This window comes from Scyliorhinus torazame, chromosome 21 (genome assembly GCF_047496885.1).
Source record: "Scyliorhinus torazame isolate Kashiwa2021f chromosome 21, sScyTor2.1, whole genome shotgun sequence".
NCBI classification, from domain to species: domain Eukaryota; kingdom Metazoa; phylum Chordata; class Chondrichthyes; order Carcharhiniformes; family Scyliorhinidae; genus Scyliorhinus; species Scyliorhinus torazame.
This window is the reverse complement of record NC_092727.1, coordinates 12,251,435-12,276,957: the sequence shown is the minus strand read 5'-3', so window position 1 is coordinate 12,276,957 and position 25,523 is coordinate 12,251,435. Positions and strand designations below refer to the sequence as shown.

The following is a 25,523-nucleotide window of genomic DNA, read 5'->3' as shown; positions in this document are numbered from 1 at the left end:
CAATATTCCGCCAACAGTACTGACATTTTGTGCTCCACAACTTGGCGCGCCTCTAGCAAGCTGTTCCAATACAGTTACAATGTGGAAAGTTGTCCAGGTATGTCCTGTACACAAAAAGCAGGACAAATCCAACCCCGCCAATTACCGCCCTAACAGTCTACTCTCAATCATCAGTAAAGTGATGGAAGAGGTCATCAAGTGTTATCAAGCGGCTCTTACTTAGCGATAACCTGCTAACTGACCCTTGGTTTGGGTTCCGCTAGGTTCACTCAGCTCCTGAGCTCATTACAGCCTTGGTTCAAACATGGACAAGAGAGCTGAACTCCAGACACGAGAGTGACTGCCCTTGACATCAATGCAGCATTTGGTCGAATATGGCATCAAGGAGCCGAGGAAAACTGGAATTAAGGGGAAATCTCCCCACTGGTTGGAGTCATACCTAGCACAATAGAAGATGGTTGCAGTGCTTGGAGGTCAGTCAACTGAGTCCCGGGACATCACAGCAGGAGTTCCTCAGGGTAATTTCCTAGGCCCAACCGACTTCAGCTGCTTCATCAATGACCTTCCTTTCAACATATGGTCAGTTGTGGGGATGTTCACTGATGATTGCACAATGTTCAGCACCATTCGCAACTCCTTACGTACTCAAGCAGTCCACATGCAAATGCAGCAAGACCCCGGGTTGACGAGTGGCAAGTAATTTTTGTGCCACACAGGTGCCAGGCAATGATCATCTCCAATTAGAGAATTAAAACATCATTCCTTGACATTCAGTGGCATTACCATTACCGAATCTCCACTATCAACATCCTGGGGGGTTACCATTGACCAGAAACTGAACTGGAATAATCACATAAATACTGTGGCTACAAGAGCAGGTCAGAGGCTAGGAATCCTGTGGTGAGTAACTCACCGCCTGACCCCTCAAAGCCTGTCCACCATTTATAAAACACAGGAGTGTAATGGAATATTCCCCACTTGCCTGGATGAGTGCAGCTCCAACAACACTCAAGAAGCTCGACACCATTCAGGACAAAGCAGCCCGGTTGATTGACATCCCTTCCACAAACATTGGCTTCCTCCATCACCGATGCATAGTAGCAGCAAGATGCACTGCAGGAACTCACCAATGCTTCTTAAGAAGCATCTTCCAAACACATAACCATTACCATCTAGAAGGACAAGGGTAGTAGATACATGGGAACACCCACCACTTGGAAGACCTCCTCCAACTCTCACCATTCTGACTATATATTGGCATTCCTTCACTATCGCTGGGTCAAAATCCTGGAACTCCCTCCTTAATATCGCAGTGGGTGTATCTACATCTCAGAAACTTCAGAGGTTCAAGAAGGCACCACCACCTTCTCAAGGGCAATTGGAGATGGGCAACAAGTCTGGCCTAGCCAGCGAAGCCCACATCCCGTAAAAATGAATTAGAAAAAAGTGGGATTGTTCGTAATCTGTGTTAGTATAATGACTTCTTCAAGTAATCTGCAAATACATGTTTGGAAACCAGTCTGAATAACTACCTCAGTGAATGGGAGTTACAATTTACATTTCTCCAGGACTTTTCTAACATTTAAAAAAAAATGAAGAATAAAGTTTGGTGCAATAACATGAGCTCTGTGGTAGTACTGCAATGATTTCAAGTTAACTGCTCGCGGTAAAGAGAAAGACTGGAGACTGGTATAGCGCCTTTCAAGACCTCAATGTGCCAAAGTTCACTGCAGCCGACAGAGGGGTCTTTGAATGAAGTCTCGGTTATAATGTAGGAAATGTGGCAAACAGTTTGCGCACAGCAAGCTCCCACGAACAGTAATGTGATAATGACCAGTTAATCAGTTTTTTTTAAAGTGAGGTTGGTTGAGGGATTAACAACACAGAAACTGATAATTCATCCCAACAAGTCCAAACCAGTATATATGCTCCAGACAAGCCTCAACACACCCCTTCTATCCCCAAATGGGGAGACATCTTTTCTACATCTCCCCAACCAACACCTTTTGGAATCAGTGCACCCAGAGTCCTACAGAATGTCAGACATACCTTCGGATATTAATTTTAAAGCAATGGCAGATCAGTAGATTTTTCTATGAAAGTGAAGCAATTTCTAAATTAAACGTTTTCAGCCAGAACCACATCAGAAATATCCTCTTAGTTGTCAAGAAAGATGGCTGTTGGTAGGGAAGGAAAAGAGGGGCTGATGTGCCTTCTAATTCCCAAGAAATTATATTTGCTTCCTCAGGCTAGCTTCACTGAAGTCAAAAGATGTGTGGAGAGACTTGCATATCTTATTTATCGACAATGATGAGGAGGACGAGGGAGCCGACTGGCCCATAAACATCATGTATCCTTTGAACCTTGAACAGCAAAAATGATCTAGTCATTCATAAGTTTACAGTGAAGTGTTATTATAGTCCTCAAATGATTGTCAGATAATGTTAACTGCATGGCAGATGAAGAGAAAGCTACAATAAAAGAAAGAATGGGCTACCATTACGCATACAGTAGCATGCCTGAAGGGCAACAGAATCTACATTGTTATATTTCATAGCACACAGAGGAGACATTAACACATTGAAAACCCAACGTGGTTAGCATTCTCACTACCTTGGAAAGATTTCCCACAGTTGCAATACAGACACATGGATTAGGTTTATGAAAAGCCTAGGATCATAGTATTTTTTTATCCCAAAGCAAGGTTAGTATTTGTGTATTTTACATATATTTTTAGAACTGTAAAACGAAAAATAAAAAAATAAAACTCACATCCAAAACATTGTAATCGAAAAGCCTATAGCTAACACTGTTTGCTGGACTGGTGCAGGATTCATTTTTTGCAGTTGCACAATGATTTATAACGTTTCTGTCTTTCAAATGTTTGAGAGCTGAGGCTAGTGCAAAATTAAGTGTTGCAGAAACACTGACATCAAATGGGAGAAGGCGACAAAAGTATTGTTGGCATTAGGCATTATGATCATTTTAAAAAATAATAATTTCTATTCAAATTTTCACAAAATATCAACAACAAAATACAGAAAGAAAAGAACAAACCCCCCCCCCGCCCCCCCGTATACATAAATAATAAATTAACAGCCTTCATCAACACAAAGGCAAATATACACACCAACTGAAGAAAAACAAACCAACCCGCCCCCCCCCCGGTTGCTGCCGCTACTGACCATCTTCTAACGTTCTGCCAGGAAGTCTAGGAACGGTTGCCACCAACTGAAGAACCCTTGTACCGATCCCCTTAAGGCGAATTTCACCCTCTCCAACTTAATAAACCCCGCCATATCACTGATCCAGGATTCCATGCTTGGGGGCCTCGCATCCTTCCACTGAAGAAGAATCCTTCGCCGAGCTACCAGGGCCGCAAAGGCCAGAATACCAGCCTCTTTCGCCTCCTGCACTCCCAGCTCCTCTGCCACCCCAAATAATGCGAGCCCCCAGCCCGGCTTGACCCTGGAACCTACCACCCTCGACACCATCCTCGCTACACCCTTCCAAAGGTCCTCCAGTGCTGGGCAGGCTCAGAACATGTGGGTGTGATTTGCTGGGCTCCCTGAGCATCGAGCACACCTGTCCTCGCACCCAAAGAACCGGCTTATCCTTGCCCCGGTCATGTGAGCCCAATGGTGCACCTTAAATTGTATGAGGCTGAGTCTCGCGCAAGAGGAGGAAGAGTTCACCCTCCCCAGGGCATCCACCCACATCCCCTCAAAAATCTCCTCACCCAACTCCTCCTCCCATTTACGCTTTAGCTCCTCCACCGAGGCCTCCTCCTCCTCCTGCATCACCTGATATGTTGCCGAGATCCTTCCCTCTCCAACACACACCCCCAACAGCACCCTGTTCTGGACCCCGCGAGGCGGCAGCAGAGTAGGAACTCCACCACCTGCTGGCGAACAAATGCCCTTACCTGCATATATCTGAAGGTGTTCCCCGGGGGGAGCCCAAATTTCTCCTCCAGCTCACCCAGGCTCGCGAGTTTCCCGTCCACAAACAGGTGCCCCATCCTTTTAATACCTACCCTGTGCCAGCTCTGAAACCCTCCATCCATCCTCCCCGGGACAAACCGGTGGTTCCCCCAAATCTGGACCACACCGAGGCCCCCACCTCCCCCCTGTGACGTCTCCATTGCCCCCAAATTTTGAGGGTAGCCCCCACCACCAGGCTCGTGGTGTACCTCGTTGGAGGAAGCGGCAGCGGCGCCGTCACCAGCACCTCCAGGCTCTTGCCCACACAGGACGCCATCTCCAGCCTCTTCCATGCCGCCCCATCCCCCTCCATCACCCACTTACGCACCATTGCCACGTTGGCGGCCCAATAATACCCACAGAGGTTAGGCAGCGCCAAACCCCCCCCCCCCCCCCCAAATCCCTGCACCGCTCCAGGAACACCCTTCTCACCCTCGGGGTCTTCTGCGCCAAGACAAACCCCATAACGCTCCTGTTAACCCGCCTGAAGAAGGCCCTAGGGATCAGGATGGGGAGGCATTGGAACAGGAATAAAAACCTCGGGAGCACCGTCATTTTAACTGACTGCACTCTACCCGCCAGGGAGAGTGGCAGCATGTCCCACCTCTTAAACTCCTCCTCCATCTGCTCTACCAGCCTCGTGAAGTTAAGCTTATGCAGGGTCCCCCAGCTCCTAGCCACCTGGACTCTAAACATCGTCAGGGGCAGAGCCCCCCTTCCCTTGACTCGTTAAAGGTCCTTACCAACAGCGGGCCCAGCAGGTCTGCATACTTCTTATAAAATTCAACCGGGAACCCATCCGGCCCTGGTGCCTTCCCTGCCTGCATGTTCCCTATCCCTTTGACCAACTCCTCCAACCCAACCGGCACCCCCAACCCCGCCATCTGCCCCTCCTCCACCCTTGGAAACCCCAGCCGGTCGAGGAAGCGACCCATCCCTCCCTCTTCCAGTGGGGGCTCAGACCGGTACAGTTCCTTGTAGAAGTCCCTGAAGACCCCATTGATACCCACCGCACTTCGCACCGTGTTCCCTCCTCCATCCATGACTCCCTCGATCTCCCTAGCTGCCTCTCGCGTCCGAAGCTGGTGCGACAGCATACGGCTCGCCTTTTCTCCGTATTCATATACCGCCCCCTGCACCTTCCTCCACTGCGCCTCCGCCTTCCTGGTGGTCAACAAATCGAACTCAGCCTGGAGGCTACGCCACGCCTTAAGCAATCCCTCCTCCGGGGCCGCCGGGTACTTCCTATCCACCCTCACCATAGAATCATAGAATTTACAGTGCAGAAGGAGGCCATTCGGCCCATCGAGTCTGCACCGGCTCTTGGAAAGAGCACCCTACCCAAGGTCCACACCTCCACCCTATCCCCATAACCCAGTAACCCCACCCAACACTAAGGGCAATTTTGGACACTATGGGCAATTTAGCATAGCCAATCCACCTAACCCGCACATCTTTGGACTGTGGCAGGAAACCGGAGCACCCGGAGGAAACCCACGCACACACGGGGAGGATGTGCAGACTCCGCACAGACAGTGACCCAAGCCGGAATCGAACCTGGGACCCTGGAGCTGTGAAGCATTTGTGCTATCCACAATGCTACCGTGCTACCATCTCCCCCACCAACCTCTCCCTCTCTCTCCTTTCCCTCCTCTCCTTGTGTGCTCTAATGGAGATCAGCTCTCCTCTGACCATGGCCTTCAGCACCTCCTAGACCACCCCTACTTGCACCTCCCCAGTGTCATTAGCCTCCAGGTACCTCTCTATACACTTCCGGACCCGCCCGCTCACTTCCTCGTCTGCCAGCAACCCCACCTCCATGCGCCACAGCGGTCGCTGGTCCCTCTCCTCCCCCAACTCGAGGTCCACACAGTGCGGAGCATGATCAGAAATGGCTATCGCCGAGTACTCCGTATCCTCCACCCTCGGAAACAGCGCCCTGCTCATGACAAAAAAGTCAATCCGGGAGTAGCCTTGTGAACATGGGAGAAGAATGAAAATTCCCTGGCCCCCGGCCTCGCAAACCTCCATAGATCCACCCCTCCCATCTGGTCCATGAACCCCCTCAGCACCTTGGCCGCCGCCGGCCTCCTGCCCCTCCTAGACCAAGAGCGATCCAATGCCGGGTCCAGCACCGTGTTGAAATCCCCCCCCCATTATCAGGCCCCCTGTCTCCAGGTCCGGAATCCGGCCCAGCATACGCCGCATGAACCCCGCATCATCCCAATTCGGGGCATATACATTGACCAACACCACCCGCTCCCCCTGCAGCTTGCCACTTACCATCACATACCTACCGCCATTGTCTGCCACAATGCTCGACGCCTCGAACGACACTCTCTTCCCCACCAAGATCGCCACCCCCCGATTTTTTGCATCCAAACCCGAATGAAACACCTGCCCTACCCACCCCTTTCTCAACCTTACCTGATTCACCACCCTCAAGTGCGTCTCCTGAAGCATGGCCACATCCGCCTCCCGCCCCTTCAGGTGCGTGAACACCCGGGCCCGCTTGACCGGCCCATTCAGTCCCCTTACAATCCAGGTTATCAGCCGGATCAGGGGGCTACTCACCCCCCTCCCCCGCCGACTAGCCATAACCCTTCCTAGGCCAGCCACGTACCAACGCCCCCCGCACGGCCCATTCCCCACAGCGGCAGACTCCCGCCCCGACCTCCTCTACCAACTCCAGCTCCCCCTTGGCCATTCCAGCAGCAACCCGGTCTCCCACCCCCCTCGCCGCCCCAGCTAGGTCCTCCCCTAGCTGCATTGCTCCCCCCATTGCACTCCCGTAAGTCAGCTGACTACTGCTGACACCGGCCACCCCCGCTGCTCCATCGACCCCCCCCCCATTGTGGAACTTCCCCTCCCCCCCTGTCCACCAGCGGGATCTCATCCATTCCGCTCCCAGCGCGGGAGAAAAGGCCAGCGCTTCCCAGCTCCGGCCCGCCCCTTCAGCCCTAAATGCGGGAAAAAAACAAAGCCCGCGCTTTCCACTCGCCCGTCCCCGCCTCCCCTGGCGCAGCACCCTTTACAGACACGGTCCCACTACGCCCAACTCAGGCCTGCCCCCCCCCCCCTCCTCCCCCCGCGGGGCCCCTTCTCCCCTACCGACCATCAACCCCCCAAGCAGTTTACCTACCCCCCCCACGAGCCCGCCCGGCGGACCTAATTAAAACAATGCCCAATCTGCCCCCAAAAAACAAAGAACCCCCCCTCAAAACACAACCCAACAACCCCCAACCATCCCTCCACCGCGACCCCTCATCTCCGACCCTTAGTCTGAGTCCAGTTTTTCGGCCTGAACAAAGGCCCACGCCTCCTCCGGGGACTGGAAATAGTGGTGTTGATCCTTATAGGTGACCCACAGACGCGCCGGCTGCAGCATACAGAACTTCACCCCCTTCCTGTGCAGCACTGCCTTCGCCCGGTTGTAACCGGCCCTCTTCTTCGCCACCTCTGCGCTCCAATCCTGGTAGATCCGGAGCTCCGCGTTCTCCCACCTGCTGCTCCGCTCCTTCTTGGCCCACCTTAACACACTCTCGATCAGCAAACCGGTGGAACCGCATCAGCACCGCCCGCGGCGGCTCGCTGGGCTTGGGCCTCCTCGCCAGCACTCGGTGGGCCCCCCCCCCCCCAGCTTCAAGGGCCCCTGAAAGGCCCCCGCTCCCATCAGCGAATTCAGCATGGTGACCACGTAGGCCCCCACGTCCGATCCCTCCAGCCCCTCCGGGAGACCCAGGATCCGCAGGTTTTTCCGCCTCGACCGGTTCTCCATCTCCTCGAACCTCGCCTGCCATTTCTTGTGGAGCGCCTAGTGCGCCTCCACCTTCACCACCAGGCCCAGGATCTCGTCCTCATTCTCCGAGACCTTCTGCCAGATCTCCCGGATCGCCGCCCCTTGGGCCGTCTGGGTCTCCAGCAGCTTATCGATTGAAGCCTTCATTGGCTCCAGCAGCTCTGCTTTCAGTTCCTTAAAACAGCGCTGGAGAAGCTCCTGCTGCTCTTGCGCCCACTGCCTCCACGCTGCCTGTTCTCTGCCCGCCGCCACCATGGTCCTCCTCCCTCGCACCTTTCTTTGCTTCAATGCCACTTTTTAAATCGCCCCACTCCTGGTCCGCTCCATACACTATCGGGGGAATGTTGCTATCACCTCCCCACACCGGGAAACATCGAACAAGCGCCGTTGCGGGCCCTGAAAAGAGCCCCAAAGTCCGTTTTTAGCGGGAGCTGCCGAACGTGCGACTTAGCTCCGCATAGCCGCAACCGGAAGTGAGGCATTATGATAATTTGTCATCTTGGTGCAGTTGTACTCTTGCCAAGTCAGAAGAGTGAGAGGACAAACCCCATTCCAGAACTAGAATAACACAATGCAGAATGAAAATTCAGTAGGTAGTAAAGTAAAGTTGCATTTGTTAGACATACTTTCTTTTGGATAAAACATTAAACCAAGGTGTGTGTCCCCCCCCACCATCTACCTGTCTGGGTGAAAGTCAAACATTGCATTGTTTGAAGAGTGGAGTTCACCTGGTTTCCAGTCCAACATTTAATTAACATTTAGCTCAACTAACTCCACCAAAACAGATTTTCTAATCATTTATCCAGCTGTTTTTTGTTGAACTTTGATGTATGCGGATTGATTTCCACATTTACCTAATAACAGCAATGACTACACATTAAAAATGACAAACCCCAAGAAAATTAAGTATGAGACGGAGATTGGAAGTTTGGAGGCAAAGATCTACAGTTCCCTGTATTCCTCGGGACTTTCATGCAAGGTCGAGAAATGACTGCACATGAGCAGTTAGGTTTTTTCTCATTCTTCAGCAGGAACTGTCCTGCACACTGTGCAGAAGAAAAAGAAGAAAAGTGAAAAAGTACGAAACCGCAGGTCAGATTTCCTGAAGATGAGCGCCATTGCACAGAAGGTATCCCAGGGAGAGGGAGGTCAAGGAGAAGGCCCCCAAACCAAGAAGAAGGTCTCAAAGCAGGGAGTGGGAAAGAAGACCTAGAAGGAAGTTCCAAGTTAAGGGAAAAGGATAGGATTCTGAAATAGGTCCAAGTCTTGATAAGTAAAGTTAAAAGTAGGTTACAGAGAAATAAGCTCCAAAGTAAAGATGGAGCTGCAAGAAACAGACTTGAAGTGGACTCAAGAGAAGCCCAGAAGATCCAGGAGGGCAGCCAAAGGTCAGTGATTCCATGCTGTGAGCCGTGAGGGCTAAAGTACCCTTTGAAGCATGGTTTTCTGTTTGACATGGTCACAGATCTGAAATTATGCTTGGAAGGGGAAGTTTAAGTGTACACGGAGATCTAGAGGAAAGGAATCTCTGAAGGCGAAACTGAAACCTTCATGGGGAATTCTTGTTGAAGCTGTCCAGGTTGGAGAGAATTCCAAGGTGAGTTATTTGAATGTGGAGACTGGAAACGCTCATGAGAAAGACAGAGTTCGAGTGAGGCAAGCTGACAAAAGGTCATCAAAGCTCGAAACATTAACTTTCTTCTCTCCCTACAGATGCTGCTAAACCTGTTGAGATTTTCCAGCATTTTCTCTTTGGTTTCTGACATTGACCTCACACTTTGAGGCTGGCTTCCAGAAAAACTTGAAGACAGGAACCCCCTTTGCTGACATATCCTGTGCCTATGACAGTGCGCTGTACAAACATGTACAGAAACTCATCAAAGTCATCTGTTGTGTTCAAATCCTACAACTAATCATGAGCAGCAACCAGCAGTTCCACGCGCACCTTGGAGATCAAATCAGCTGCCCGCACATAACCACCATCAGGCTCCCACAGGGAGCCTTGCACCAGCTCTCTTCAACATATACAACAGTAACCTCCCTCCTAGAAAGTCATATCTCTTTGCATATACTGACAACTTGGCATGGCGATCCAGACATTGAGAAAACACTGAAGATCTATGTTCTCTGGAAGCTGACTTCAGAAAATAGAGACTTTGATCAAACATGGCCAAGATTATCAATTCAACCTTCTTACTGAACAACCCAAAGGCTATGAAATAACTTCACGGCCATATCGTGGCCAACCACTTACTTATGATCCAATGTCAAAATACGACAGCATAACCCTTCACTGTACATTGACCTACCAGCAGCACCTCCAAAAGACAAGGTCAAGCCGAAAGTGAAGCAATTCTAAACGGTCGGGTCCCACCTGGAGCAGCTGAGCCAACACACAATGCACTGTTTTACTCATCCTGATCTACCCAACAGCAGAGTAACGCCGCTCATCTGGGCTCAGGTGCCATCATACAAACGTGGAAATATCCACCTTCAGTAAGCATTGAGGATTATTTTCTGGGATGTTGACATCAACACAGCTTGACTGGTTTCCTGTATAAGAACTTGCTGACGTCAGCAGGGAAAACATCTTCCTCAAAGAACACCAATGGCAGACTGCTAAAGAAGCATTTTCATTGACACAAAACCTAAAAAAAAGTCCGATGCACTTGTCTGAAATCCTGTAGTTCCTCTGGAACCTTACAAACTGTCGCCAGCCGGCAACTCGATGGCAACCCTCCTCTTTGATGGGAAACATCAATAAACGCAACCTGGTAACTGGCCCAAGTGGAAAAGTTTCAGGTTTTGACCTTCCACAAAAAAATCTAGATGACCCCCAACTGCTTGAGGACAGCCCACAAGTGGAACATGAGGAACAGATCAAATTGTGACTGTCGCCAACCAACGCAGACCATCATCCAAACCCTGAACTCCTGCCTGACTGATCCATTCCTGGTGACATCATAGCCATTCACACTAAGTCAGCTGCAGCCTTCGGGTCGAGTGTGAACCTCACAATCAAACAATAACTCCCACCCCCACCATCCGAATAAAAAAAATGGAGCTGGAAACAAGTGGTCTCAATGATGGTGCAGATACGGGTTGGGAGCTCATCATCAAGATTATGAACATTCTGAGGAAAGGTCATCAACTTGAACTCTTAACATTGTTCCTCTCTTCACAGATGCTACCAGGTCTGCTCAGTATTTCCAACATTTAATGTTTATATTCTTGCAAAACTGTCTGGTTCAGCAGAGGGACAAAGTCAGCAAAGAAAATTAAGGCTTAGGGCCAAAGTTCAGATTTTGGTACTGGTTCAGGTCTTCTCAATATTTAATTGGATAAAGTATCTGCTCATCTAGCACTGAACGTCAGTCTGACATTTTACAGACAGTGGAGGAGTCACCATTGGTGATATCGAGGTAGAACTTTACTTGTGGAGACGGTTGTGTTTTGGGATACTGTCGCTGAAGAGCAGCATGTAGCTGAAAAATGTGAGGGGTCTAAAGACGGAAGAAGACATAAATTCCCTTGCTGAATGTCTTATGTTTTGAGCTTAAACAGCTATACCCATAATCAGCTGCTATCTATTGTTGCCCGACTTAATCAAACAGGAAATGAATTTCACAATACTGTGTCAATATATTTAATCACCTGAGGAAGGAGCAGTGCTTCGAAAGCTAGTGATTCGAAACAAACCTGTTGGACTTTAACCTGGTGTTGTAAGACTTCTTACTGTGCTCACCCAGTCCAACGCCGGCATCTCCATATCAATATATTTAATGGCAATTAACCTGACAACACTCACAACTCATTTATTATCAACAATTCTGGAATGAGGTAGTTAAGATTAAGAAAAGTTGACTGCTATACATTCCACAGCAACTTGAAATTCCTTCTCTGCAATGCCCAGCGGACAAAATCACCATTTGGTATTTGTGAAAGCAGACCTCTTAACGCTAACAGCAGTGGATGAGTATTCTTCATACCCACCTCTTGAACTAAAGCCAAAGACAGTGAAGTGTACACACCTAACCTTTAATGATGCACAATGCAGGAAATAGAATTTAATCCATAAATGTGTTAATATTATAATTTTATCTAATTAGAACCTTGTACAAGTTGAGTGATTAAGCACTGAGCTGCATGCTCCAAATTAATTCGGCATTCGGATTATTAACTCGGATTTACTATCAGACAAGTTTAAACTAAAGTTAATCCACTCCCAAAGGAATGCTGAAGACAATTGGATTTTTGCACTGAATCAAAAGAAAGAAAAAAAAATGACAAAAACATATTCCATTAACCCCACTCTCTCCATCCTGATGAAAGGTTGCTGGCTTGAAACATTAGCCTCTGTTTCATTCTCCACAGGTGCTGCCAGACCTGCTGAGTACTTCCACCATTTTCTGTTTTCGTTTCAGATTTCCATCATGCCCTTCAGGCAGTGAACCAGGGTGAGCAGCACTGTGGGGTAGGCAGCTAGTTTCCAGCCCAGCATCTCTCCCTGACTGCACAAGTATGATTGGAAATTACTGTATGGGAAATGAAACATGTGACCTTGCAGCCTGCTGCTCATATCTTAATGCACCAGTCTGAGAAAGATGTAAAAACCCAATGTATTCTTATCCTCATCAATATACAAATTTTCTGTTCTGTTGTTTTTTTCCTGTTTCTATGATTTATTCCTTTTTAAATGAGAAATGAAACACGATGCACATTTATGATAAAGAGAAACAGAGAAAATTTGTCCTAAAAATGAATTCTTAGTCTCCAAATATCAGCGTCAAGATAAGCTGACCATGCTCTCAAAAAAGCCAGGAAGATAAAACTGATATGAATCATCACCAATTGACCACACTGCTTTGTATGCAGCCTGACAGAGCACTCGTTAGTATTTACAAATATTTTTATGCATTCCCAACAACAGAGAAGTGGTGTGGTCTTCTCCCATTGGCAGGTGGCAATGTCACTTCCTGCAGAGTGGAACAGATGTTAGAGGGGCTTAAGTTCTTTTCTTCTGCTGTGTGTCTACACCTTCTGCATTTCAAACAGATTTAATTGCATACCCCGGCTTCATTTTGCTGCACAATCAAATGTGGAATATGAAAGGACTGCGGTGAAATTAGACCAGGATATTAAGATATTCAAAAAGGCTCATTTTCAGCAGGTCGAGGGATCAGTCCTGCTAATTTTGTCTGCTTAAAATTGGGCACAGTCCCGTGGGTACTGACATTTTTTAAAACAAGCACCTGCAGAATATAGCCATCAACAATTCAAAATTAAGCGTCCTTAGATTAATTGAGCACATTTTCATCCAGCTTTTATTGAAGTAGCTTGAAAGCTTCTTTGCAATTCAAGAATTATGGAGCAAAACACTTTCCCCTATTATTCCCTTTGCAAAATGTACCTGAATTGATTCATGCTAGAGTAAAGGTTCACAGGTGTTATCCCTTTGGTATCTTGTCAAATGGGTCACTTTCAAGTGCCAGCCAAAGAAGTGCTGGGGAGTTATTTCATAATAGGCCCCGGAGCTTGAACCTGTGCTCAGACATCATGGGCGGGGGGTCGGAGAATCGCTGGGAGGCGGCGTGAATCCCGCCCCCGCCGGCTGCCGAATTCTTTGGCGCCGGAGATTTGGCGGGGGTGGGAAACGCGCCGCGTCGGTCGGCGGCCGTTGGCAGCGGGACCCCCGCGATTCTCTGGTCCGCGATGGGCCGAATGGCCGCCCGTTTTTTTTGCCAGTCCCATCGGTGTAAATTGGAGGAGGTCCTTACCGGTGGGACCTGGCGGCCTCCGGGGTTCTCGGGGGGACGCGGGGGGGATCTGGCCCCAGGAGGTGCCACCACGGTGGCCTGGCCCACGATCCGCGGGCGGGCCTGTGCCGTGGGGGCACTCTATTCCTCCGCACCAGCTGCTGTGGTCCTCCGCCATGGCCGATGCGGAGACAAACCCTCCCGCGCCTGGGATGACGCCAGCACACGTTGGAGCTCCCGCGCATGTGCCGGTCAGCGGTGGCCCTTCGGCGCCGGTTGGTGTGGCGCCAAGCCCCTTCCCCACCGGCCGGCGGGGCGCAAACCACTCCGGGGCGGGCCTAGCCCCTGAAGGTGTGGAGGATTCCACACCTTTGGGGCGGCCCGACGCCGGAGTGGTTCACGCCACTCCTTCCCGCCGGAGTTGCCCGCCCTGCCGATTACGGCAGAATCCCGCCCCATATGCATACCACACAAACACACTCCATTTTCTTTATGCGCTATCAAAACGAATGAGCCAAAGCTCATGAAATGAACATCATTGACATTCTTGTAGTTGTCAGGAAAGCTTTTATTTATGTTGTGGATTTGATCTGTCCTGGTCAGCACAGTGATCAGATAAATACTTGCACAAACGAATGCAATACTATGGTATTAATCACATGATTCTGTACACCTTCGACTCCAACCCATCTGAATGTTCGGGGGTGGGGGGTTTGCATAAATTAGAAAGCAAATAATTCCTATTTCCAGTAAGTTAATAAGTGATTTGCTAAAATTTGAAACCCATTGACGAAGGAATTCATCACACAAATCGATTAAAATGCAAAGATGTCATTAAAAAAAAAAGCACTGAAAAGAGCTAGTCAGTGTGGCAGACCACAGTATAGTGGTGGTCACTGTACTGAGATTCTAACACACGCTGTAAGTCATCTGAGCAGAGATCTTGGGCGAAATTCTCCGTTATCGGCGGAAACTCCGCCGATCGGCGCAAAAAACGGCGCAAATCCCACTTGCGTCACGTCATAAAAATGGGCCGATAGTCTGCGGCCCGAAATGGGCTAGCAGCGACGTAACGGGATCCGCGCTTGCGCAGTGGTTCACGCCGTGCAGCGTCATACGCGCTGCACGGCGTGACGGCTCATAAGGCCGCGCAGCTCCCCCCCACCCGACCGGAACACCCGACCGCAACACCCGACTTGATGGCTGGCCGTCGCTCAGCCCCGAGGTTCGAGTCACGCGATGTGGAGGCGCTCCTGGACGCGGTGGAGCAGAGGAGGGATGCCCTGTATCCCGGGCACGGCCGCAGAGTTGCCCCACGCCACAGCCGGCGTCTGTGGAGGGAGGTGGCAGAGGCCGTCACCGCTGTGGCCCTAACACCACGGACAGGCAAACAGTGCCACAAGAAGGTGAACGACCTCGTCAGAGCAGGCAGGGTGAGCCTCCCCCATATCCCCCCCTCCCCATATCCCCCATATCCCCCCTCCCCCATATCCCCCCTCCCCCATATCCCCCATATCCCCCCTCCCCATATCCCCCATATCCCCCCCTCCCCATATCCCCCATATCCCCCCTCCCCCATATCCCCCCTCCCCCACATCCCCCCTCCCCCATATCCCCCCCTCCCCCATATCCCCCCCTCCCCCATATCCCCCCTCCCCCATATCCCCAAGTGAATCCAGCCCTAACCTTAACCTCTGCAATGCACGCGCAACCGATGGCGTGCATTCATATACCTGCCTAACACTGTTGCCTTTTACCCCTGCCACCCCCCCCCCCCCCCCCCCACAGGAGAAGCGCGCACACAACAATAGGGAGCATGTGAGGACTGGAGGAGGGCCCGCTGATGAGAGGCCACTGACCGTACACGAGGAAAGGGCCCTGGAACTGGCTGGCGGACCTGAGGACCGGGAGGTTGCTGATGCAGAGGTCGGGGCCCCACGAGCAAGTGAGCCACCAACAGCCCGTCCCCATATCCCCCCTCCCCTATATCCCCCTCCCCCGTATCACCTGATCACTGCCTGATGTCTAACCATGCATGCTTCATTGTGTATCGCAGGACCAAACGTCCAGGCACCCATCCCCGCAGATGCAGACCGCCCGCAGGATGCCCCTCGGAGACCACAGGAGACGGAGAGACCCGCACCCTCCAGCATGCGACGCCCGCAGAATGCCCCTCGGAGACCACGGGAGACGGAGAGACCCGCATCCTCCAGCATGCGACGCCCGCAGGATGCCCCTCGGAGACCACAGGAGACGGAGAGACCCGCACCCTCCAGCATGCGACGCCCGCAGGATGCCCCTCGGAGACCACGGGAGACGGAGAGGCCCGCACCCTCCAGCATGCGACGCCCGCAGGTTGCCCCTCGGAGACCACGGGAGACGGAGAGACCTGGAGCAACAGGGAGACGACACCCCCGTCACGTGCGGGAGCGACCACCCAGCGATGAGGGGGGCAGCCACAGGCCCCCGTCACATCCGAGCCAGGACACCCCTACCCGGGACACCACTACCCAGGACACCCCTACCCGGGACACCACTACCCAGGACACCCCTACCCGGGACAGCACTACCCGGGACAGCACTACCCGGGACAGCACTACCCGGGAAGACGAAATACCGGACAGTGACTCAGAGTGGATGGGTGGAGACGAACCCCCACCCCAAAGTGCCATGGACTCAGAGTGGGACAAAGAGCACGACACAACGCCACTGCTGTCACCAACACCCTCCACCATCGCAGAAACACTCACCACGGTTGGGCACTTTAGTGATGAGGCGTCTGGTACACTCACTGGTGCGCACAACACAGCCGTCCCGGTACAGCAGGTGGAGGTAGGAGCAGCAGAGGGACCGGGCGGTCGGAGGGCAGCCCAGGCCAAGCGAACATCTGCCGCCCAGATGGATCCCGGGTTCCTGCAGTCACCACACCCACACATAGATCCGATGCAACCACCGACACGGAGACGAGCGAATAGGGTGACGGGTGGCTTGCGGCGGCTGCGGTCGCAGGTGGAGGAGTCCACCCGCGTCCAGGAGCTGGGAGTGGTCCCGGTCATGCGTGCCACCCAGGCTGACACCGCACGGGTGGCGTCCGCGGTGGAGGCAATGGGTGCGACGGTGTCAGACATGGGGAACGGTTTGCGAGGCCTGGGGCCTTCCGTGCAGGCGGCGCCTGTGGCCCAGGAAATGGCTGCCCTCTCACAGGAGGCCATGAGCCAGTGCCAGCGCCAGATGGCAGAGGCGCTCAACGCCATAGCCCAGTCTCAGCAGGCCATGGCCCAGTCTCAGCAGGCCATGGTCCAGTCTCAGCAGGCCATAGCCCAGTCTCTGCAGGCCATGGCCCAGTCTCTGCAGGCCATGGCCCAGTCTCAGCAGGCCATGGCCCAGTCTCAGCAGGCCATGGCCCAGTCTCAGCAGGCCATAGCCCAGTCTCTGCAGGCCATGGCCCAGTCTCTGCAGGCCATGGCCCAGTCTCAGCAGGCCATCGCTGAGGGCATCGGCGCCAGTGGCCATGTGCGAGCTGGCGTCGCACTGTCGCAGACAGGGTTCGACAACCCCCTGGGCTCCATGGCTGCAAACCTGCAGACCCCTGTCGATACCAGCACGGGCCTCCAGGACTGGCAGCGCCAGATGTCGGGGGCGCGTCGGATGGCCAGTCCGTTCGCATCCCCCACCCATGTAGAGGCCTGGGGGCCATCGGGCACCCCGAGGGAGGAGGAGGTGGTGTGGTCCGTCCCGGCTCCCTCTGTAGGGGAGGTCCCGGTACACCGCGACACCTCGGACTCCCCCCCTTCCGTCCCAGGTGCATCGGGTGGGCAACGGGCAGGACAGGCTGGCAGCTCGCCATCCCAGTCGCCCGGGCCGCAGCCTGGCCCATCTAGGCCAGGACGCCTCAGGAAACGGCCGCCAAAGGGATCCGGTGTCAGAGGGCAGGAATCACAGGAGTCCACCTCCAGTTCTGCTGTACCGTCTGGGGAACCACGTAGACGTAGTCAAAGGGCCCGTAAGGCCAAACAATTAGACACTGAGTAAGTTGGCACAGGTGCAGGGCACAGATGAGTTTTAGGGGCTAGGGCACGTGCATGAACTCCTTTGGTTATTAAAGTCAATGTTACACCTACCGAAGCTGCCTTTGTGCTCTGTCCAAAGTGTGCGGGCGTGTCATGTACGTTGAGCGCAAGTGTGTGTGTGACGGGTGGTCTTACCTCAGCCCCAGGTGAGTCTGCCCCCTTCTCCCTGGGCCGCCATCAACATCCCCCGGGCAGAGGACGGGACCGTGCGCTGCAGTGTCACAGCCGCATGCAGGGATGGTCCGGGTGGATGGTGGTACTGTGGCCATGGGTCAGACATAGTCCAACGATGTAGAGCCAGGAGCTCATCGGAGGCGGGTTGTCATCATCCTCCATGGCCTGCGATAGACACGCGTCCACCCGCAACTGGGTGAGCCCGGCCCGTTGTGCCGCCGGTGGATCGGCAATTGGGGGTGGGGGGGTGGTGTGCATGCGGGTGGGGTGTGTGGGGTTGGGGAGGGGGGTGAGGGTGCTGGGTGGGTGGATGGGTGGGGGGTGTGGGTGGTCGGCTGTTGTCATGGTGTGCGGTCTGTGGCCATACTACCCGATTCCCACGCCCATCTAGTCAGTGAAGCGGGCGTCTATCAGTCTGTCCCGTGCCCGCTGGGCCAGCCGGTAACGGTGGACAGCCACCCGCCTGTGTCTCCCCCGTCTGCCCTGACCATTGCCCCCATCCCCCTCATCTGGGGAGGACTGGGCCTCTTCCTGCTGCTCCTCCACTCCGCCCTCCTCTGCCTGCGGCACATCGCCCCTCTGCTGGGCTATGTTGTGCAGGACGCAGCACACCACAATGATGCGGCCGACCCTATCTGACCGATACTGGAGGGCGCCCCCAGAGAGGTCCAGGCACCTGAAACGCATCTTCAGCACGCCAAAGTACCTCTCGATCACTCCCCTTGTCGCTACATGGGCATCATTGTAGCGGTTCTCCGCCTCATTGCGTGGCCTCCGTATAGGCGTCATCAGCCACGATCGCAATGGGTAGCCCCTGTCGCCCAGCAACCAGCCCCTCAGCCGGGGATGGCGTCCCTCGTACATGCCGGGGATGGATGACCGCGACAACACGAATGAGTCGTGTACACTGCCTGGGTGACGGGCGCAGACGTGCAGGATCATCATGCGGTGGTCGCAGACCACCTGTACGTTCATTGAATAGGTCCCCTTCCTATTAGTGAACACGGCCCTGTTCTCTGCAGGTGGCCGCACGGCGACGTGCATCCCATCGATCGCGCCCTGGACCATGGGGAACCCGGCAACGGCAGAGAAGCCCACGGCCCGGGCATCTTGGCTGGCCCGGTCCACGGGGAAGCGGATGTAGCGGTGCGCCATGGCATAAAGGGCATCTGTCACTGCCCGGATGCACCGATGCACCGATGTCTGCGATATGCCGGACAGGTCCCCACTCGGTGCCTGGAATGACCCCGTTGCATAAAAGTTCAGGGCCACCGTAACCTTGACGGACACGGGAAGAGGGTGTCCCCCGCCAGTGCCACGCGGTGACAGGTGTGCCAGCAGGTGGCAGATGTGTGCCACGGTTTCCCGGCTCATCCGGAGTCTCCTCCTGCATTCCCGGTCCGTGAGGTCCTGGTATGACTGCCGGGGCCGGTACACACGGGGCGCCCTCGGGTGCCTCCGTTGCCGTAGGGCCACGACGTCCTCCTCCCCCTCCTCGTCCTGTCGGTCAGGTGTCCCTCCAGCCTGGGCGGCTGCCGCCTGCCCCTCTGCGGCAGCCTGCGCCGCCTCTCTGGCACGCTCCTCCTCCTCCTCCTCCTCATCCAGGGCAACATAGACATGAGCGGCTGCCACCACGGCGGCCAACATCGCTGGATGGTCTGAAAACATGACGGCCTGGTGGGGGGGAGGGGTACGACGACATGTCATCATTGCCCATCTCCCCTCCTCCCCCCAGCCAGGTGGCATGGACCGCATGGGTCCAACTGTTGGAGGCTGGCACCTGGCCAGGTGGACCAACTCATTTGCCCTCCCATCACCCACCCCGGCACGGACCCCCTCCCCAACCCCCAACCTCCACCCCAGCACGGACCCCCCCCCCAACCTCCACCCCGGCACGGACCCCCTCCCCAACCTCCACCCCGGCACGGACCCCCTCCCCAACCCCCAACCTCCACCCCAGCACGGACCACCCCCAACCTCCACCCCGGCACGGACCCCCTCCCCAACCCCCAACCTCCACCCCAGCACGGACCCCCCCAACCTCCACCCCGGCACGGACCCCCTCCCCAACCCCCAACCTCCAGCCCAGCACGGACCCCCCCCCCAACCTCCACCCCGGCACGGACCCCCTCCCCAACCCCCAACCTCCACCCCAGCACGGACCCCCCCCCAACCTCCACCCCGGCACGGACCCCCTCCCCAACCCCCAACCTCCACCCCAGCACGGACCCCCCCCCCCAACCTCCACCCCGGCACGGACCCCCTCCCCAACCCCCAACCTCCACCCCGGCACGGACCCCCTCCCCAACCCCCAACCTTCACCCCAGCACGGACCCCCCCCCAACCTCCACCCCGGCACGGACCCCCTCCCCAACCCCCAACCTCCACCCCGGCACGGACCCCCTCCCCAACCTCCACCCCAGCACGGACCCCCCCCCCAACCTCCACCCCGGCACGGACCCCCTCCCCAACCTCCACCCCAGCACGGACCCCCCCCCAACCTCCACCCCGACACAGACCCCCTCCCCAACCTCCACCCCGGCACGGACCCCCTCCCCAACCTCCAACCTCCACCCCAGCACGGACCCCCCCCCAACCTCCACCCCGGCACGGACCCCCTCCACAACCCCCAACCTCCACCCCGGCACGGACCCCCTCCCGGCACTCCCCCGGAGCCCAGCCTACTCTAACCACCCCCGCCGCACACACACACAAGCCGAGACACACCTCTCCTCACGCAATCAGTCTGCGGCCACGCCATTTCCTGCCCAGAGCCAACCCCCCAGGCCGTCACTCGCTGGTCGGCGTGAGCCTGGAGCACCGGGTCACGCCGATGAAAAGGAGGTTTGATTGACGTCGACGTGAACGGTCATCACGTCGACGGGACTTCGGCCCATCCGGAAGGGAGAATATCGGCAGGCCGAAAATCGGCTGTCTTGCGCAGACCCGTGACATTCTCCGCGGCAGCGGCGCCATTAACGCCCCGCCGACTTTTCTCCCTTCGGAGACTTCGGCGGGGGCAGGGGCGGGATTCACGGCGGCCAACGGCCATTCTCCGACCCGGCGGGGGGTCGGAGAATGACGTCCCTTATGATTTATGAAACTACAAGGACATCTCGATTGAGTTTATATTACTGCCTTGTATTTCACTGCTGACCAGCTATAGGCTACGAAGGCAAGTTGGCCAGCTAGACATCCTTGTGCAAGTATTTATCTGATCACTGTGCTGGCCAGACAGATCAAATCCACAACATAAATAAAAGCTTTCCTGACAACTACAAGAATGTCAATGATGTTCATTTCATGAGCTTTGGCTGACTCAGTTATCGATCAATTAGGTTTTCAACAAAATAAATGCACTATAAGCCAAAGGATATCTCCAGTTTAAAAAAGAAATCACTCGTCACAGAATCATGGTCAATTTGTAACTGTGCTGAACTACAATTCCTCTGTTAACATTCAGTCCTCCAGCTCTGTAAGGTAGCAGCTCAGTGCCTGTTGTTTTGGTGTATAAAGAATGATAAGTATGAGCACGAGGATTTCTGGGATGGCAACGGAATGCAATTTTTTAATACAATTCTGAAATTTAAAAAAATCCCGTTCTCCAAATTTCACCCCTCCTCTCATGAAGGTGCGGGTTCTGTGGCAGAGGGTTGCAAATGAGATGGCTGAGGTTCAGAACTCAGCTTGTGAAAAATCCTTAGTGCTGTCTTGTCTCCTACTACAACACACTGAGCAATGCAACCAATTGGTACCTTTGCTAGAAAACGTAACATTGACACTTTGCGCATTAGATAACTTACAAAATTTGTATCACTTTCATCCAAGTCCTCGGATGCCTGAAGAAGATCCTTAAGTTGTTGACTGGGCTCAGATTCCTGTAGACAAGTTAAAGTTGGATTAATTTTAAAGGGTACATAATAAGCAGCTTTCATTTACGGTTTCTCTGATCCTTGGAGGTACTTTCAACATCATACAATCAGAGGTAAATTAAAACTTATGAATTGCCTAATCATGGAATACATACAGTGCAGAAGGAGGCCATTTGGCCCATCGAGTTTGCACCGACCCTCTGAAAGAGCCCCCACCATATCCCCATAACCCAGTAACCCCACCTAACCTTTTGGACACTAAGGGGCAATTTAGGTCGGAACTGAACCCGGGTCCCTGGCGCTGTGACGCAGCAATGTTACGCACTGTTCCGCCTTCATACAGTGGGCTGGTTTAGCACACTGGGCTAAATCGCTGGCTTTTAAAGCAGACCAAGGCAGGCCAGCAGCACGGTTCAATTCCCGTACCAGCCTCCCCGAACAGGCGCTGGAATGTGGCGACTAGGGGCTTTTCACAGTAACTTCATTTGAAGCCTACTTGTGATAATAAGCGATTTTCATTTTCATTTTTCATTTAAAGTTAGGAACTTCGCTAAAGGGAAAGCTAAACGCATGGTAGGACTTTGCAATTAAAATACTTACGCATCTTAATACTAGATCATAATTAAATGATGAATGTATTTGTTGCCTTTTTTTCCCCAAATGTTATGCTAGATATTGAGAATAATAAACTCAGCCAGACCTTTAGGAAAATAATGGGATTGAATCATCATCCTGTTTTACAACTGGCCTGATTTTTCTTTTCAATGGAAAGGACCGAAGAAATGTTAAAATTACCCCCTTCTGCTCACAGTTAGTCCATTGCACAATGCCACCAGTGGATGAATAGCTTCTGCTGAACCAAATGCGATTTGTGTCATCAAACTCAAGCTTTTACTGAGTACAATATGCACAGATAGGCCATCTCCCTCTGCTCAGCATAATATAGTGGATGGGGCAGCATATCTGTCTGTTTTCTCGGTAATTTCACATCCCATTCCAGAATTTCAGGATGAAGTAAGAACACATATTGCACTGCTGGAGGAGCCTTCCTTCAGAGAGCGTGAATCAGGACCCCATCTTTGTGTTCAGCTGGATGATAGATAGAGATAGACAGGTTCTTGATCAATAAGGGGATCAGGGGTTATGGGGAAAAGGCAGAAGAATGGGGATGAGAAAAATATCAGCCATGATTGAATGGCGGAGCAGACTCGATGGGCCGAGTGGCCTAATTCTGCTCATATGTTTTATGGTCTTATGGACTTATATGTTGAAGATTCCAATGCACCGGGGCCCTGGTCAATAATTCTCCCTCAGCCAACATTAGCAAAACCAATCAATTGATTTTTACTGGTTGCAAACTTTTGTTACATGCAAAATGCTTGCTGCAATAACATCTGTCACAATAGGTTGTAATTCAAAACTATTTTGAAACATTTTAAATACATAATATTGAAGCAAGTATTTCATTTAATAGCTATTCTTTCATTTAGATAATTTATCTTATTTTTCTCAGGTAGCAGCCTTTACCTGAGGAAGCTAGATCAGCAACACTGTAGCTGTTGTTATCAAGGATGCTGCCTGGCCAATAGAAGGCTACGGGTAATTTAGACAAATTTAAATAGCTGCATCAGGGCAGCTGAAACGTACCTATCTGTTTGATCAAGAATGAAACTCACCCCTAACCAATTAGTCAGGGTTCATCAAATCAGAAGGGAGACACAATTCTCCTAAATATGTGAATCCCCAATTATAACCAAGGAAGAACTTCTGTTATTGTTGGATCTGTCAAGAATTGGCCTAGCAACCGCAGTAAACAAAGTGAACAAGACATAATAGGATGGGAGATGTTCCAGCAACAGGTAGAAATCTGCCTGGAGACAGCAGTAGTCAGCATTCAAATGACCCCAAATGAGATGTGTCTCTCCCAATAATTAGATTAGAAGGTCGTTTAGATAATAAATCATTGTGAATATTTTAAGAGGAGAAACGGCTTATAGACGATTGGGTAGTTCAATGAGGTATATATATGCTAATGTGTAGCAAAGGAAATTGACACGGGAAGACAGCTGAATATACAGCAGGCATAATCAAAGAGGACTAAAGGTATAATTGCCAGGACAATCAGAAGCAAGGGAGGGCAGTTAACATCTAGCAGTCTCAGAAGCAAGCAGGCAAGCCAGTTTCCAGCCACCAAGCCTGAAGGCTAGTTTTCCAGCTAGCAGCTTAGAGTCAAGTTTACATGAAACAAAGTCTCCAAGTCCATGAGACATGGGTGTGGAGCAAACCTTCATAATGGTAATTTTAAATATCTTCACTGGACCAGGAAAAGATGTTTCCCAGACTTACATAAGAACATAAGAACTAGGAGCAGAAGTAGGCTATCTGGCCCCTCAAGCCTGCTCCACCATTCAATAAGATCATGGTTGATCTTTTTGTGGACTCAGCTCCACTTATCCCCGCACACCGTAGCCTTTTATTCCTTTACTGTTCAAAAATCTATCTATCTTTGCCTTAAAAATATTTAACGAGGTTGACTGCTTCACTGGCAGGGAATTCCACAGATTTGGATGAAGAGGGTCCTCCTCAACTCAGTCCTAAACCTGCTCCCCCTTATTTAGAGGCTATGCCCCCTAGTTCAAGTTTCACCTACCATGGAAATAACCTCCCTGCTTCTATCCTATCTATTCCCTTCATAATTTTATATGTTTCTATAAGATCCCCCTCATTCTTCTAAATTCCAATGCGTATAGTCCCAGTCTACTTAGTCTCTCCTCACAAGATAATCCTGTCAACTCCGGAATCAACCTAGTGAATCTCCTCTGCACGCCCTCCAGTGCCAGTACATCCTTTCTCAAGTGAGGAGACCAAAACTGTGCACAGTACACCAGGTGTAGTCTCACCAGCACTAGCTGCAACACAACCTCCCTGATTTTAAACTCCATCCCTCTAATAATAATAATATTTATTGTCACAAGTAGGCTTACATTAACACTGCAATAAAGTTACTATGAAAATCCCCTAGTCGCCACATTCCAGCGCCTGTTCGGGTACACGGGAGGGAGAATTCAGAATGTCCCCCATTTGCCTTTTTCATTACCTGCTGCACCTGCAAACCAACTTTTTGCGATTCATGCACAAGGACACCCAGGTCCCTCTGCACAGCAGCATGCTGCAATTTTTTACCATTTAAATAATAGTCCATTTTGCTGTTATTCCTACCAAAATGGATGACCTCACATTTATCAACATTGAGCTCCATCTGCCAGACCCTTGCCTACTTACTTAAACTATTTGTATCCCTCTGCAGACTTTCAATTTCCTCTGCACACTTGGCTCTACCACTCATCTTAGTGTCATCTGCAAACTTTGACACTTTACACTTAGTCCCCTACTCCAGATCATCTATGTAAATTGTGAACAATTGCACACCCAACACTGATCCCTGAGGCACACCACTAGCCACTGATCACCAACCAGAAAACACCCATTTATCCCCACTCTTTGCTTTCTGTCAGTTAACCAATCCTCTATCTATGCTAATGCATTACCCGTAACGCCATGCACCTTTATCTTATGCAGCAGCCTTTTGTGCGGCACCTTGTCGAATGCCTTCTGGAAATCCAGATACACCATATCCACCGGTTCCCCATTGTCCACCGCGCTCATAATGTCTTCAAAGAATTCCACTAAATTAGTCAAACATGACCTGTCTTTCATGAACCCATGCTCTGTCTGTCCAAGGGGACAATTTCTATCCAGATATCTCGCTTTTTCTTCTTTCACGATAGATTCAAGCATTTTCCCCACTACAGAAGGTAAGCTAACCGGCCTATAGTTACCCGCCTTTTGTCTACATCCTTTTTTAAACA

At 52.2% G+C, this 25,523-nt stretch overlaps 1 protein-coding gene across 6 annotated transcripts in view; it reads right to left on the bottom strand.

The window, feature by feature from the left end:
- LOC140398169 (centrosomal protein of 164 kDa-like) overlaps window positions 1-25,523 on the bottom strand; it is a 321,180-nt gene that overhangs the window by 120,821 nt on the left and 174,836 nt on the right. For 5 of the 6 annotated variants that reach the window (XM_072486508.1, XM_072486509.1, XM_072486512.1 and 2 more), the window contains one exon: window positions 21,586-21,660. The exons of the other annotated variant lie outside the window; for it this stretch is intronic. In XM_072486508.1, coding sequence (XP_072342609.1) covers window positions 21,586-21,660 — 75 coding nt within the window. The remainder of the gene's footprint in view (window positions 1-21,585; window positions 21,661-25,523) is intronic. 6 annotated transcript variants of the gene reach the window in all.